This window comes from Babylonia areolata, chromosome 20 (assembly GCF_041734735.1).
Source record: "Babylonia areolata isolate BAREFJ2019XMU chromosome 20, ASM4173473v1, whole genome shotgun sequence".
NCBI classification, from domain to species: Eukaryota; Metazoa; Mollusca; class Gastropoda; order Neogastropoda; family Buccinidae; genus Babylonia; species Babylonia areolata.
Window position 1 is genome coordinate 42,481,843 of NC_134895.1, and position 16,389 is coordinate 42,498,231.

General features: G+C 42.0%; 1 protein-coding gene across 2 annotated transcripts; it reads left to right on the top strand.

Moving 5' to 3' along the window:
- Positions 1-209: 209 nt before the first annotated feature.
- Positions 210-15,903, top strand: LOC143294998 (sulfotransferase 1C2A-like). 2 transcript variants are annotated; one of them, XM_076606531.1, is made up of 7 exons: positions 210-412; positions 5,273-5,544; positions 6,255-6,402; positions 9,024-9,196; positions 10,805-10,905; positions 11,819-12,002; positions 12,923-15,903. In XM_076606531.1, the coding sequence occupies exons 2-7, from the start codon at positions 5,367-5,369 to the stop codon at positions 13,030-13,032; spliced, it is 894 nt and encodes a 297-aa protein (XP_076462646.1). In that variant the 5' UTR covers positions 210-412; positions 5,273-5,366; the 3' UTR covers positions 13,033-15,903. The 2 variants fall into 2 exon arrangements, with proteins under 2 accessions (XP_076462646.1, XP_076462645.1); XM_076606530.1 differs by lacking the exon at positions 210-412 and having other exon boundaries at positions 4,775-5,544.
- The last annotated feature ends 486 nt before the right edge of the window (positions 15,904-16,389 follow it).

Sequence of the window (16,389 nt, forward strand, 5' to 3'; positions counted from 1 at the left end):
TGGGTTAAACGCACATCAAATCAAATCGTTAACTTTATCATAGAAATCATCGATGCACCAATACAATACAATACAATACAATACCTCTCATCAAATCATACATCAACCCGGTCACTGAACTCTCACCGATATCTTCACCAGCACAAAATCGCCGTGTCTTTAGGAACACCAGTGCAGTATGGCCCGTGGCGGCAGCGAACTACGAAACATTATCTGAGAGACTTCAATATTTGAAGGTCCGATTGAAAGCGTAATTCTCGGAGAGAATAAAAACAACAGCAAAAAACCCCAGTACGTTTCTTACAAAATTTTCCATCCGGATTTGAGTTTTGCCGCTGTGCTATATTGTTGTAGTTGTGGAATACAGTTGAAGACAAAACTTGATGCGGAATTACCATTGACAACATAAAAAGTAAGTTGTGGAGGTGGGTTACAATTCGTGTTAGGAGTGATTGTGCGTGCTTGCGTGCGTTTGTATGTGAGTGAGTGAGTATGTGTGTGTGAGTGAGTGAGTGTGTGTGTGTGTGTGTGTGTGTGTGTGTGTGTGTGTGCTCTTCCTTTGTGTTGAAATTTCGTTCTTTCTTTCCTAATTTGTTTATTATTTGTTTATTGAATTTAAATTGTTGCTTTTTACGATGTCTTTTCCCTAGCAATTCACTTCTTTCCCAAACCACAACCCCCCCCTCCCCCTCCCTCCCCCCTATTGGTCACCACAGGAAAGGTATGGGTAATTCCGAACAGCGTGTAATTGCGAACGATTCGTTTACCGCCCTACTTCGAAGTGTTCTTAACGGCTGCATTTCACAGTTTAACGTCTCCTTCGACCTTTTTCTAATCCCTTAATGAAAATCCATTTCCAAGAACCAGTCAAACATCAGCTATTTCTGGATATTTCCGCGCTCTTTCTTCTCTGCCGACCAAGGTGACAAACGTGCTCTCAAAATCCTAAAATCAAGCGAAGCAATTTGTAGGACTTTGACACCGTTTAAAACGGTTAATTTGATCAGACATTTGCATTACCAGTGCTGGGAGAATTTAAGAAAGCATACTGGTGACAGATCAGAATATCAGTTTTGACAGGAAACTGCAAAATAGTGTCGTTTGTAATTAGATGTAGGATATTTTGTCGTGAAGTCTATTTGTGAACGATGCTGCACACTTACTGAACACTCTCAAACGGGTGTGTTTGTGTGCGGTGAGGGGTGTGTGTGTGTGTTAAAATGTATGTTTGTGCGCATGTGTTATCAAAACCAACAATACAACAGTCTGATGCGATGTTCCAATAATATATCATGTCTAATGAGTTAAAGACCTGCTTCTGTTTTAATTGTCTTCATGTTCCCAAAGCCATCGTTCTCAATTTGACTTGCCCGTTCGCATTTACCCTCAGGCACCCCTGCTATTTCAAACGTCGACAAGACGTTGAAAATAATGAGCAGACGAACATTTGGTGCAACCAGTGGGAGAAAGCCTTCAACAACAAATGAACTACTAGTATGTTTGACAATCGGACGGTTAGGTTATCTTCACAGTGCACACGTTGAGGTGGTCGCTTCGACTGGGTCGTTCGCAATTAGGCTTACCTACCCTGTGTGTCTGTCTTTATCTGCCCCACTCCCCACCCATACTCACTTTCACTTTTTCTCTGTATATTTTCATCATACTATGAACTTAGGGAGTTGTATATTGCAAAGAAGTATTTCAATCGTCCTTCCATCTTCCAACTGTCGTTGTTATTCGCTAACAAAAACACAAACGTTCAAACACGTCTCGCCACTTACATTTACAAAAATTTTTTAAAACAGAAATATGTGAATTATCAATTATATGTTTGTGTTATTTTCATACTAACCTCTAGATGTGTTAACCTCTGTTGATATGGGTCAAAGGCCTAATCAATAAATATGTCAAGACTCAAGACTGTATATTTTCATCGTGCAATATTTTCGATATTGTCAGCCGAACATTGTTTTCTTTCTGTTTTTACTTCCATTTCCCTGAACAGTTTCTTGGGGGAATGGTTTGTGTGTGTGTGTGTGTGTGTGTGTGTGTGTGTGTGTGTGTGTGTGTGTGTGTGTGTGTGTGTGTGTTTGTTGTTGTTGTTTTTGTGTGTGTTTTGTTTTATTGTTTTCCATTATCCTGTGATCACGTGGCTGTACCAGCGTAGTTTTCTTTCAAGTTTCTAACGTTTTCCTTGGAGTTCAATTTCTTTAAGATTTTTCTCTGAACTGACTGCCATATGCAGGATTGTTGGTCTGCGTTTAACCCAGGAAAGTAAGTGTCTTGTGATTAAAAAAAAAAAAAATTACGACTGTCGTGTGGCTTCAGATGTCGGCAAGTCAGACATGAAGTTGCGTGTTCCTATCCATTTGTGTGCATTGATGTGTGTAAGCAGACTAGAATGTGAGTCGTGTATGGTGTTGTGAAAAACATACCAGAATAACGTGTAGTTTATATCATCACTGTGGGTGATAAGATGTTTGTACACGGAGACAGCTGGGCCGGCGCTGGTGCCTGTTTCGTAATTCCTGATCGTAGCGAATGTTTTGCATTGAGTTGTAACCAATCAGTGTTTCCGAAACGATAAACACTTTTATAACTGTCAATTGAGGTAGTTGGGATTTTTCGGGGGGTGGGGGTGGGGGTGGGGGGGTGTATTATTATTACTCTTATTATTATTATTATTATTATATTTCATTTTATTTTTTTGTCAATTGAGTTAGTTACTGAAATGTAATAACCGTTGTCCTGTTCATGATTTGTATTTATAGGCAGACAGCATGAAAGGTTCACATGATGCCTTCACATAATGTATTGTACAAGTATGGTGAACCAGCGCTTTAAAAATTATTTTCGCTGAAAAAACAACAACACTATAATAAACTTTCCTTGTTATTTATGTCTGTAAAAGTGGAAACGGACAGACACCATGACATGTGTGTGACGACAAGCCATTCTCTGGCTAAAAAAAACAAAACACCCCAAACCTTTCATTTATCTATTTATTTATTTCATTTGTTATTTACTCATCTATATATTTATTCATTCGCTCATTCACGTATTTATTTCATTATGAATTATCTTTATTAATGGTTGCTTTTTTTTGTTTTTTTTGTTTTTTAATCATTATATATAATTACCCACTTTTATGGGCATATTTCAAACAAATTTCTGTGTGTGTGTGTGTGTGTGTGTGTGTGTGTGTGTGTGTGTGTGACAGAGACAGAGAGAGAGAGGGTTTTCATCTGCGACAAAGGAAGCCAGACTGTGCGCTGAGATAGCCAGATAACAGTGAAATGTCAGTGGCAGTCAAAGCCCTCCGCAAACAGGAAGGCTGCAGTGCTCACACACACATAGCACTAGTCGAATTATGAGGGGAACTTTACACCCCGCCCACAGACATTGTGTCTGAGTGCGGCATGGATTGTCACTTCTGCATGGATTGTCACCTCTGTATGTATGGATTGTCACCTCTGCATGGTTTGTCATCTCTGCATGGATTGTCTCCTCTGCATGGATTGTCACTGCATGGATTGTCACCTCTGCATGTATGGATTGTCACCTCTGCATGGATTGTCACTGCATGGATTGTCACCTCTGCATGGATTGTCACCTCTGCATGGATTGTCACCTCTGCATGGATAGATTGTCACCTCTGCATGGATTGTCACTGCATGGATTGTCACCTCTGCATGGATTGTCACCTCTGCATGCATGGATTGTCACCTCTGCATGCATGGATGGATTGTCACCTCTGCATGGATTGTCACCTCTGCATGCATGGATTGTCACCTCTGCATGGATTGTCATAGATTGTCACCTCTGCATGATTGTCACTGCATAGATTGTCACCTCTGCATAGATTGTCACCTCTGCATGCATGGATTGTCACCTCTGCATGCATGGATGGATTGTCACCTCTGCATGGATTGTCACCTCTGCATGGATTGTCGCCGACGATAATATGTGAAGCCCTCACCGCTGTTCGAATTTTCGCCCCTCTGTTCTGATGCTGTTTTGAGGAGTGAGTAAAGAGTTGTCAGTGACATAAATTTTACGACACAGCGTAGAGTCGTTGAAGGGCTGTGTCCGCTCTCGCAGATAAGATCACACACACACACACACACACACACACACACACACACACACACACACACACACACAGAGTGACAGTAGCCAAGCCTGACCAATTTACAACCCATCCACTGTTTTACTTGTACGATCTCACTGCGTGAGAAGTTGTGCTGTAACTTTACGACCCAGCGTGGCGTCGTTGAGGAGCTGTGTTCTCGCAGATAAGACAACACACACACACACACACACACACACACACACACACACACAGACATCCGCACGCACAAACACGCAGACATACACACATACACACGCACACCACATGTATTACCCACTCCTGTCCACCACCACTACATCCCTCTTACACAAACACGAATTTTCTCTCAAACACAAACACGATGTACACGCGCACGCATACCCTCACAAAAACAAGCACACAGCAATCTCATATGCACGTGCCCACACGAACACACGCACATAACAACAACAACAACACCAACAAGAGCACCAGTGCAGAGGGGCAACAATATTTGCAGTGAGGGATGCACGTAATGTCGCCGGCGACAATCCATGCAGGGGCAACAATCCATGCAGGGGCGACAATACATGCCGCAACATGTCTTCTGTGTTGTCGTGTCTCCGCTGTGAGCAGACCACAGCCGCAGCCAGCAGTAGAACAAGTTGAGTATTTGTTAAACATGACACCGCGTACGCGCGGCGCAAAGACAGCGGGGGAAAAAAAAACTAACGATGACTGAGCAGCATGACTGAAAGAAAGAAAGAAAACACTCTTGCAGCACACACACACACACACACACACACACACACAGTGAGTGAACAACGGAAAAATGAAGCAGAATATGTAAAGCTGGAACTTGCGAACACCTGACGTCTTCTTCCCGTACACTGGACTGATTTCATGCCTTCCTCCTCCTGTCACAGTTCTCGCTTCTGCTGAAAGTAGTCAGACAATGATAATTTAAAGAAAGAAGAAGAAAAAAAAGACTAGTTGTCAAGATCAAGCGCGTGCATACATCTTGTATTTGCATAATTATTGCGTGCCTCCAGAGAGAGAAAGAAAGAGAGACAGAGAGAGAATCTACATAGTTATTTTTTTCTCTTTGAGACACTGCTATTGTGTGTGAAAACACTTTGCACGTGTTTGTTTTTTCATATTGTATGGCCTCGACGGTTGCAGCTGTGAGACGATTTTTGTGCTGGATTCTCGCCCGTGCCGGACCTCGTGGGTGAAGGGTGGAGCGGATTTCACAGAACGATATTCAACAGCCAAGATGATCGTAGCAACCCAGCTCAAGGATCGCCATGGCAACGACATTTACTATGGAAACGGTGGTGAGGTGTGGTACCCACCGTCCCTTCACGTTCAGGACTACAGGGCACACCTGAAGAAGACACGTCACATGAAACTGAGGGATGACGACATACTTATTACGTCATTTCCTCGAAGCGGTGAGACTCCTCCTTACCTCCTCTTCACCTTCCTCTTTTTCTTCCTTTTCCCCCAATTACTTATTACTACGTGGTGATATATTATGTTTATCAAGAATACTGCAATGATTATGTTAAACACACACACACACACACACACACACACACACACACACACACACACACACACACACACACACATGCACACACATGCACACGTTTTACACATTCATTATGAAGATAAAGGTTTTTATTTCCAGAAGTATGCTTACGATGAACACATAGATAGATAGATAGATAGATAGATAGACAAACAGATAGATAGACAGGTAGATAGACAGATAGAACTGGTATGCCCTTTTCCACTTCCACGAAGAGATTTCATTTGTAATCTCCTTTCAGTGCTTTTTGTCTTTTGTCTGCTATACACATGAGTATTAAGTACATACAGTATAAGTATATAAGTATATTCAAGTATATTTGTATACTGCGTACACACACACACACACACACACACACACACACACACACACATATATATATATATATATATATTCATATATTCATAGATAGATAGATAGATAGATAGATAGATAGATAGATAGATTGCACAGACAGGCAGCAGGCAGTAGATATTCAGTCTGAAAAAACAAACCCAACCTTTCCACATTCTCATTCTCGCTTTACGCACGCACACATCATTTTGGTTGACGATGATTTCGCCCACCCAGGTACCTTCTGGCATCACGAAATCGTTAACATGCTGTTGCAAAACACTGCGGACTACGTGGGTCGTGTTGAGGAGGACCACCTTGAGTGGATAGACCTCGATAAACTGCCCGCAACGGATCGACCACGTACCTACGCCACCCATCTGAGGTAGAGTGGGCGTGGTGTCATGAAATGTTGTGCAAACCCGTTGACACATACTGAAAAAGATAGCATAAAACATCGTAATGAGTAATATTATTTTCACACACACACACACACACACACACACACACACACACACACACACACACACACACACACACACACACACACACACACACACACACACACACACACACACACACACACACACACACACAGACAAGAGAGTGTGGGCGTGGTGTCATGAAATGTTGTGAAAACCCATTGACACATACTGAAAAAGACAGCATAAAACATCGTAATGAGTAATAATCAAAATGCATCGGTCTCTACAGTCACAGGCGACGCTGCTTGGTCCAATCAGACAGCCCAATTAGACATTAGGTCAGCCATGACCGAAGGAGGCCTACTATTATTAATGTTTATCAAAAGTCTACGCTCGGGTCCCCCTAATTCGTCTGCAGAAACTGGCCGAACGCGTTTACCCGGAATGACAGTGCGGTTTTCGAGCAGAGAGATCCACGGTAGACATGATCTTCTCCCTTCGCCAAATCCAGGAGAAGTGCAGAGAGCAGAGGATGCCCCTGTATGTCGCATTCATTGACCTCACCAAGGCCTTTGACCTAGTCAGCAGAGACGGCCTTTTCAGGGATCTTCGAAAGATTGGCTGCCCCCCCAAACTGCACAGCTTGATTGAGTCCTCCCACTCCAACATGAAAGGGACGGTGCAGTTTAATGGTAACCTCTCCAAGCCCTTCGACGTACGCAGCGGTGTCAAACAAGGCTGTGTCTTCGCCCCCACCCTATTTGGAATCTTCTTTGCTTTTCTCCTGAGACATGCGTTCAGCACAGCGCAAGAAGGGATCTACCTGCGGACCAGATCAAATGGCAGGCTCTTCTTCAATCTCGCCCGCCTCAGAGCAAGGACAAAAGTCCGCAAAGCCCTCATCAGGGACATGCTTTTTGCTGACGATGCCGCAGTTGTGACCCACACCCAGCGGGACTTGCAGTCACTAATGGACCGCTTCTCCCAGGTCGCATCCCAAAAGACATCCTTAATGGAGAGCTCGTCACAGGGCACAGAAGCATCGGCCGCCCACAGCTGAGATACAAAGACGTTTGCAAACGTGACATGAAGGCACTTGAGATCAACACTGAGTCCTGGGAGGGCCTTGCAGATGACCGCAACAGATGGAGAAGCACTCTCAAGAATCAGCTACGGATTGGTGAGGACAAACTGTCAGCTGCTGCAGCAGAAAAGCGAGCTCGCAGAAAAGGGACAGCAGCCGACAGACCAGCATCAGCTTACACATGTGATCGCTGCGACAGAGACTGTCTCTCTCGCATCGGTCTCTACAGCAACAGGCGACGCTGCTTGGTTCAAGCAGACAGCCCAATTAGACATTAGGTCGGATATACTGTATCCATGGTCAGCCATGACCGAAGGAGGCCTACTATTATTACTGTTTATCAATTACCAGAACAGAATAGATAAAAGGCATGGGAAAACCACACACAAAATGGAGCTGTTGGATTAATAGTGTCTTCTGCCTTGATGTTCTCTCCAGATGGTCTGCCCGATGATCTTTTTCTTCATTCAATTATGTCGTAAAATTCTTTTGTGCTTTGTTTTATGGACTACTGTTGTTGTCAGTCTGGCAAGTACCCAAGGTGCTCAGAATAGGATGGAATCAATTTCATTTTGTCATGAAACCTTAAGGACTAAAAGACACGAGGCACACATTGCACACACACACACACACACACACACACACACACACACACACACACACACACACACACGCACGCACACACACACACACACACACACTGAATAAACAAACAAACAGATAAATAAATAGTTAAATTCATGAGTGGAACAGCATCAAAAACAGATTTCCCATGTCTTGGTTGTACATCGTGTATTAGCATCAACATACTGGGGTATAATGTTACCCGTGTCATCAAATTAGTTAGTATCCTTGGAAAAGAAAAAATTTGATATGCGTGCTGTTGCAATCCAGGACACAATGTGAAATGCCTCACACAGCAATATGTCACCGCATCAGCTGCATTACAAAGACAGACAATGCGGTCAAGTAAAAGGTGGCTCATATAAACACATTGAATTAACTTTTCTCTCTTTTTTGAGTGACATTCAAGTACATGCACGAAGATGATGATAACGTGAACTGGTTTTGGAGTTGATATGACTTGACCTGTATAATATGGTTTGTCTGTGTGTCTGTCTGTCTTTACGTACGTATGTATATAGGCATGTGAATTCACTGTGTGAAGAACATGTTGTTGGTATGGACATACACATGGTTGGATACATTAATACCAGGCTGATGTTTGTATGTGTCTATGTATGTATGTGTCCATGCATGTATGTATGTGTCCGTGTATGTATGTTTCTATGCATGTATGTATGTATGTATGTATGTATGTATGTATGTCAATTCACTGTGTGATGAACACGTTGTTGGTATGGACATACACATGGCTGGATACATTAATGGATACATTAATACCAGACTGATGTATGTATGTATGTATTGTAGATTGACAGACGATTGAATTAATGAATATGTGGAGAGATGGATGGATGCTTTTATGTGTGACAGGTATCACCTTCTACCCCAGCAAGCAAGCGAGAAGAAGGTGAAGGTCATCTACTGTTACCGGAACCCCAAGGACTGTTGGGTGTCGTTCTACAACCTCGTCCGTGGCATCAAACTCATACCATCCTATGAGGGCACTTGGTCCCACTTCTTCGATCTCATGATCGACTCTGGATGTGAGTGTTGGGCGACCCGACAATCGTGAATGGTCGAGGTTTCTAACAATGCAAAACCTACACCCTTCCGACACCCCCACCCCCTCACCTACGCCTCTGATTGCAGTCTTTCACGTCAGACGACACTGAAGTAGGGTTCAGCATACATTTCTTGTGCGTAAATGAACAAAGTATTTGTACATAATTCTGTATTAGATAAAATGGTTGCAGTTACACATACGGAAATAGTGGTGCTGTACTCAAGCCGACCCGCTGATTCCCTGCAGTGAGAAGTCACTCGAACTTCACAAAGGGAAGTCTGATAACCGTGACGAACACTGTAATCAGTACTCTATGTTATGAATGTATTCACAAATCTTCCCCTTCTTATCTCTGCGGCTGCCTTCACCTCCACACTCCATCTCGCTCACTACGATCGGCTTCGAATCCACTGTTTTCGCATACCCAGATTCAAACACTCCTCTGTTGGACGCAGTTTTTTCTCTGTCTCTGGACCATGCAATTGGAATGAACTTCCTCCTTCGCTTCCTCAAGTCTCCACACTCAGCTCTTTCAAGTCTGGCCTTAAAACCCACCTCTTCCCAAAATAGCCTCCCTCCCCTGCCTCGTCCTTGTTTTCTGTTTCTCCAGTTTTAGAGTTATGCATGCGTGTGAATGACTGGTGCGAAAGCGCTTTGATTTGTCTTTGCTCAAGATTCAGCGCTATATGAATACCATTATTATCATTATTATTATTATTATTAATGCAATGCACTACAGTATAAAGCGCTGCAATGCAGTGTGGTGCACTAAAATACTGTTCAATCCAATCCATTGCAGACTTGCAAACTACCTCTGCTGTCGCTTACCTGTTTTCCTATAATTAATGTTGCTGTTGCTATTACTACCGTAACTATTCCCAACAGTTTTCGAACTATTCCCTTATTAATGGCACCATCATCATTTAAATGATGATAGATAAGACCACGGTGGTGAGATAATTGTGGTAACAGTGTTCACCTTGACAAAGCAAGCTTTAGAAACCAAACCATTAATCAGGAGCATGACTGGTTGAAGATGTGTCACCTCCTGACATCAATCTGGTTTAACTCTCTCCATATGAACGGCGAAAGAGACGAAGTTGACAGCGTTTCACCCCAATTACGATCATCAAAATATTGCAAGAGGAAGGCTCTTATACTGAAGAGGTGAATGTTGACAAAGAATACCACAATTCTTACGACGGGAGCTAAAGGTTGGGTCATTGAGACACCCACTGGACATCCGAGGGGTCTGTGTAGAGGAGAAGAGAGGACTGGCCGTACTGAGTGAGTTAACGACTGTTACCGACTGTCTCAGCGGTGTGCGCACTTTCACAAATACAACGTTTGGATCTGATAATCATTCAGAATATTTCGAAGAGGAAAATATCGACACCAAAAGCTTCCATTCGCACTTTTTATCATAGCTTCCGTCGTGTCAACAACCAACCAATCGTGAACCATGACACTACGTCACAGATGTCACCTCAGTTTTAGTTATTTAATAGTTATTGTTAGTTGTTAACATGTGTGTGTGTATGTGTGTGTGTGTGTGTGTGTGTGTGTGTGTGTGTGTGTGAGCTTTCAGACTGGTTCGGGGACTGGTTTGATCACGTGTTGGACTGGGAGAAAGCAAAGAGCGATCATCCGGATGATATCTTCCTCTCCTGCTATGAGCTGATGAAGAAGGTATTAACACATATTCATAAAAGAAACAACACATATAGAACACGTAGTTATTCATGGGCAAAATTTTCCCGTCAAACGAACAAGAAGTTTACACACAAAATACAGAACAGGATTTTGAAAGAACATTTAAGCTTGGCACTCGTGTTGAACACATAGTTTATCTTGCAAACATTAGAACCGATGTCAGTGTTGGCTTGTTTCAATTTTCGGTTTCAGTTTTTCAAGTAGACGTCACTGTGTTCGGATAAAGTCATATACGCTACACCACATCAGCTAGGTAGATGCCTGGCCAGCAACATAACTCAGTGCACTTAATCAGCTCTTTGAGTGCATGCGGATGATATTATACCTTTACGTATCAGAATGGATTTTTTTAAAAATAGAATTTTGCCAGAGGACACGTTTGTTACTATGGATTGTTTTTCAGCCGGTGCGCCATGTGATTTATGCACACGGAACTTCGGTTTATCGTCTCATTCAAATGACTGGACGCTCAGTTTGATTTTCCAGTCAATTTTGCGAGAAGGGGTTGACAACAACAATGTAATCAGACATCACTTGTCTCCGTAATGAATCCCCTTAAAAAAAATAATGAAAAAAATAAATGTGAAGAACTCGCCTGGAAAACACAGGAAAGTAAAAAAAAAATTACAACAAAGTGACATTCTCTACCGGTTTGACTTGGAGGTAAGTGAGGGTCTGAGAAAGAGAAATATCAGGCAGCAAATAAGTACTGTTACGCTTGGCAAGATGAAGACACATCACTTCAAATCGTGGCTTTCTTTCTTGCTTTCGCTGATTTCCCCACTGACAGCTGTAATGCTAGGGAGATTATCGTGCTGGAACAAAGTGCAAGTTCTCCTTTCGTCGACAGTCACCCGTTCATGAACCAGGTTATTGTTATTCGTTGCAGGATCCTGTGGGACAGATCATGAAGATAGACCAGTTCCTGGGCCTCAACAGGGGCAGACAACTGTGTGAGCAAATCGCTGAAGCCTGTCAGTTCCTCAAACTGAAGGCAGTGAAAGAAGCTAAGAGCCCAGAAATTTTCGGAGAGACGGTGTGGACAAAGGAGAGTGGCGGAATGTACCGGAAAGGTCAGACGACCCGTTTCATTTCTGTTCTGTTCAATAAGAAATGAAAGGGTGTATTCGTGACTGGACGGTCGTCTCCCAATATATCTGCCTGTCTCTCTGTCTCTCTCTCTGTCCGGCTCAGTTTGTGTCACTTTATCTTTCTCTCTCTCTCACTCACTTTCTCACTGTGCGTTTCTGTGTCTCTCTTTCATTATCTGTCTGTCTGTATCTATTTAATTCTTTTTCCTTACGTCCATTTTTATCTCAGTCTGCCTGTCTGCTTTTCTATCTTCTGTTTGCTTTTTTCTTTCTGCATTTCTCTCTGTTTGTCTGTGTCTCGCTCTCTGAGTCTCCCAACAACATATTCTCCAAAAGAAGCCGAAGTTGTTTGTTGTGCTAGATAATCATCCATCCATGTATCCACACCTTGTTGTATGTGAATGTATCTCCTGCTTGCACACACACAGTACATATATACTCACCCACGCCCACAAACAAGCACGAGAGAGCACACACACACACACACACACACACACACACACACACACACACCAGAACAAGCAAGCAATTTGAACATATGAGCAAGAACGAAGAGTGTGTGAAAGAAACCAAGGGAGACAGACACAGAGAGAAGATAGACATTCAGACACAGAGAGAAGATAGACATTCAGACACACAGAGAAGATAGATATTCAGACAAATAAAAAAAAGACAAGAACAACTACTACCAACCCCCCCCCCAAAAAAAAAAACAAAACAAAACAAAACAAAACAAACACAACAACAACAAAACAACAACAACAAAACAAAAACAAAAAAAAAAAAAAACAAAACAAAAAAAAAACAAACAACAACAACAAAAACAAAAAACAAAACAAAACAAAAAAAAACCCATACAAACAAAACCCCCTGTAAATCCCATCTGTATTGTCACTCCACAGGGGAGATCGCAGACTGGAAGAACTGGTTCACGGTGGCACAGAGTGAACAACTTGACGCTGTCTTCAAGAAACGGATGTCGGAGAGTAAGCTCCCCTTCTTCTTCGAATGACGTCACCTGGCGAGCTGCACCGGAAGCTGAGACTGTTTCTGGCACCGCTGAACTTGGGACAATGTGGTGTGGGGCTGGGAAAACGGGGATCAGAGGGGAAAGCTTTGAGTCTGTTTGTTGGACACACCCACACTCTCTCTCTCACACACACACGAAAATACATGTACACAGAGTTTAGTTTTCGTGTCGGTCATCGGTCATTGAGGCATACAATTTGAAATGACCCATCACTGAGTGGTGGCAGTTTTCAGTTTCAGTTTCAGTTTCAGTAGCTCAAGGAGGCGTCACTGCGTTCGGATAAATCCATATACGCTACACCACATCTGCCAAGCAGATGCCTGACCAGCAGCGTAACCCAACGCGCTTAGTCAGGCCTTGAGAGAGAGAGAAAAAAACTAAATAAAATAAAATGAAATAATAAAAAATAAATAAATAATAGATAAATACATAAAAAGAACTACTACTACTAATAATAATATTTATAAGGCGCAAAAACTTATGAAGTGGCAGGCATTCGGTCACTTGTCTCATTAATTTTTCGTAAAACTTATCGGTCATGCTAAAAGGGTTTTGGTAGCTTTCTCTAATTCTCATGCAAAACATTTTGTTGTTGTTGTAGTTTTCTCTCTTAAGCGCGTTGGGTTACGCTGCTGGTCAGGCATCTGCTTGGCAGATGTGGTGTAGCGTATATGGATTTGTCCGAACGCAGTGACGCCTCCTTGAGCTACTGATACTGATACTGTAGTTTTCTCTAATTCTCATGCAAAACATTCTTTTATTATTATTATTATTTTATTTTTATTTTTTAGTTTTCTCTAATTCTCATGCAAATTTTTACTTTTTTTTTGTTTGTTGTTGTTGTTGTAGTTTTCTATCATTCTCGTGCAAAACCACCGTCGGTCGGGAAAGGAAATGCGGTACGCTTGCACAAAGGCATCATCACTTGTGTTTTGTGAACTGCGGCGGAATACAGTATCAGTTAAGCTTTTTACTACTTTTCTGTCAGTCTCCTCGCTTGAGGATGGATTCTGTGATGTTGTAATGTTTGCACTGGCATGGGTTCATGAAGATCGTTGGTGATGCGATACCATTGTAACTACTAAGCCGATAATAATAATGTTACGTAAGTAAATAAAGGTACGAGGATTAAGCCCCTTGGATAATGTATGATCGTAAGTACACTGCTACAAAGCAGATAACTGGATACACTGTAGCTTCGATACATGCAGAACATTTCACCGTGAGAAATCGTCATCCGCATTGTGAAGCATGCCACCGAAAGGAGCTGCCTGATGTCGCGAAAAATCGGATGATTTTTTCAGAACAGTTGCAGTCTCTTCCATTTTAACTCACTCAGTACGGCCAGTCCTCTCTTCTTCTCTACACAGACCCCTCGGATGTCCAGTGGGTGTCTCAATGACCCAACCTTTATCTTCCGTCGTCAGAATTGTGGTATTCTTTGTCAACATTCACCTCTTCAGTATAAGAGCCTTCCGCTTGGAATATTTTGATGATGGTAATTGGGGTGAAACGCTGTTAACGTCGTCTCTTTCGCCGTTCGTATGGAGAGTTTATTATAAGCGTCTGTATAATCTGAATCGCCGGAATATTTCCTCGGTTGTCATGGGCAACTTACGTGTTTACTTCGTTGATGTTATGCAAGAGTGTGACACATTCTAGTAAAATCCAGATCCGATCAAGATATGCACAAGCGCACTTTTACATGAACGATCGTTTTTACTTTGTCATCCAAACAGTTATACTTCGTTTTCGGGATGTATTCAAGTTTGTATAACCCAGCTTACACGTACTGATATGGATAACATTAAAAGTGAAATTGAACTTCTTCCTGCGTGTTCACAAGAACGGATTGAAACAGGTTCATACATTCAGTTGACATGGTACTTTTAGTAATTTTTAGAGATGTTTTGCAACTATGGAGATCAGGATTTCTACAAGGCAGAGGAAAGTGATTTCGGCCTAAAACAAATGGTATTAAACCACCGCAAATAGCAATGACACTGTAGATCTGAGATCATTGAGACTGCTTTGCTGTACTGTACTGTACTGCTTTGCTTTTGTTTCTACATTTTCCTCTGTATTGATTGGGCTATAACGTAACGTGAGTCAGCATAAATTAGTGTTTCAGCACTGCACAAAAAGCTCAGTAATGTTTATGTTGTATTGTCCGTGTTCATCATGGCACAACACACATTGATAATGATAATAATAATGATAACAACAGCACTTATATGGCGCAAACTCCCCATGTAATGGGCACTAAGCGCCAAGCATGAAACAGCACATGTACAATAGCGCATAATAACATACCTCTGTACATGAAAAAAACAACACATATATGTATATCTATACACCAAGACAATACTACAAATTGCAGGTATGAATAACACACACACACACACACGCGCGCGCGACAAAAATATCCTACACACACGCGCGCGCGCACACATGCTCTCGCACACACACACACATACTCACGCACACACAAACACCCATCCACAGATACACACAACACACACACACACACTACATGATGATTTCAGTAGAGGGTAAAGTGGGGTAGGTAAGAGGAGGACAATTAGCTATACTTCATCACACCTAAAGGCCTGTTTGAACAGATGGGTTCTCAAGTTTGTTTTGAAAGAGGACAACGCTGGTAACTAAGTGACGGAGATCCAGAGGAAGAGAATTCCAAACAGAAGGTGCTTGATTCATCAGGCCAAATGTCTTTGAAGATGTGCTGGGGACTCGAAGGAGTTTTTCAGCAGAAGACCTGAGAGAACAGGAAGGGGTATAAGTATAAAGGACAGAAGATAAGTAAGAATTAAGGGAGATAACACACACACACACCACACACACACACACACAGACACACACACACACACACGTGTGTGTGTCTATATATATATATATATATATATATATATATATATATATATATATATATATATCCTGAGAGAGAAAAAAAATATTGTTCACACACCAAGTGTAATGGACAAAGACCAAATTCAATTTACAAATTTTGTGGCTGTGGAATGGCAACATTCACCATGTCATAACTAAATCGAACAATGAACTTTTCAACATTTCTCAATTTCATCAGAGTATATATTTTATTAGTGAGGAAAGACTAACTAAACAAGGCATGCAACCACAAGATGATGGGATGGGGGAGAAAAACAAATTACACTCATATGTGGAAAACACACATCTATTGCTCACAATCACTAACATTTTTTGTGAGCTGAGGAAGATGTGTTAGAAGACACTGCAAACCAGACAAACTTATTTTGAAACATCATACAGTAAGTAATAAAAATATATAGTTGACCGTCA

Excerpts from the sequence above, each read along its gene's own strand:
- LOC143294998 (XM_076606531.1), top strand. The coding sequence starts at position 5,367 with ATGATCGTAGCAACCCAGCTCAAGGATCGCCATGGCAACGACATTTAC. Across the intron at positions 5,545-6,254 it reads TACGTCATTTCCTCGAAGCG|GTACCTTCTGGCATCACGAA; the intron begins GTGAGACTCCTC and ends TCGCCCACCCAG. Across the intron at positions 12,003-12,922 it reads TGGCGGAATGTACCGGAAAG|GGGAGATCGCAGACTGGAAG; the intron begins GTCAGACGACCC and ends GTCACTCCACAG.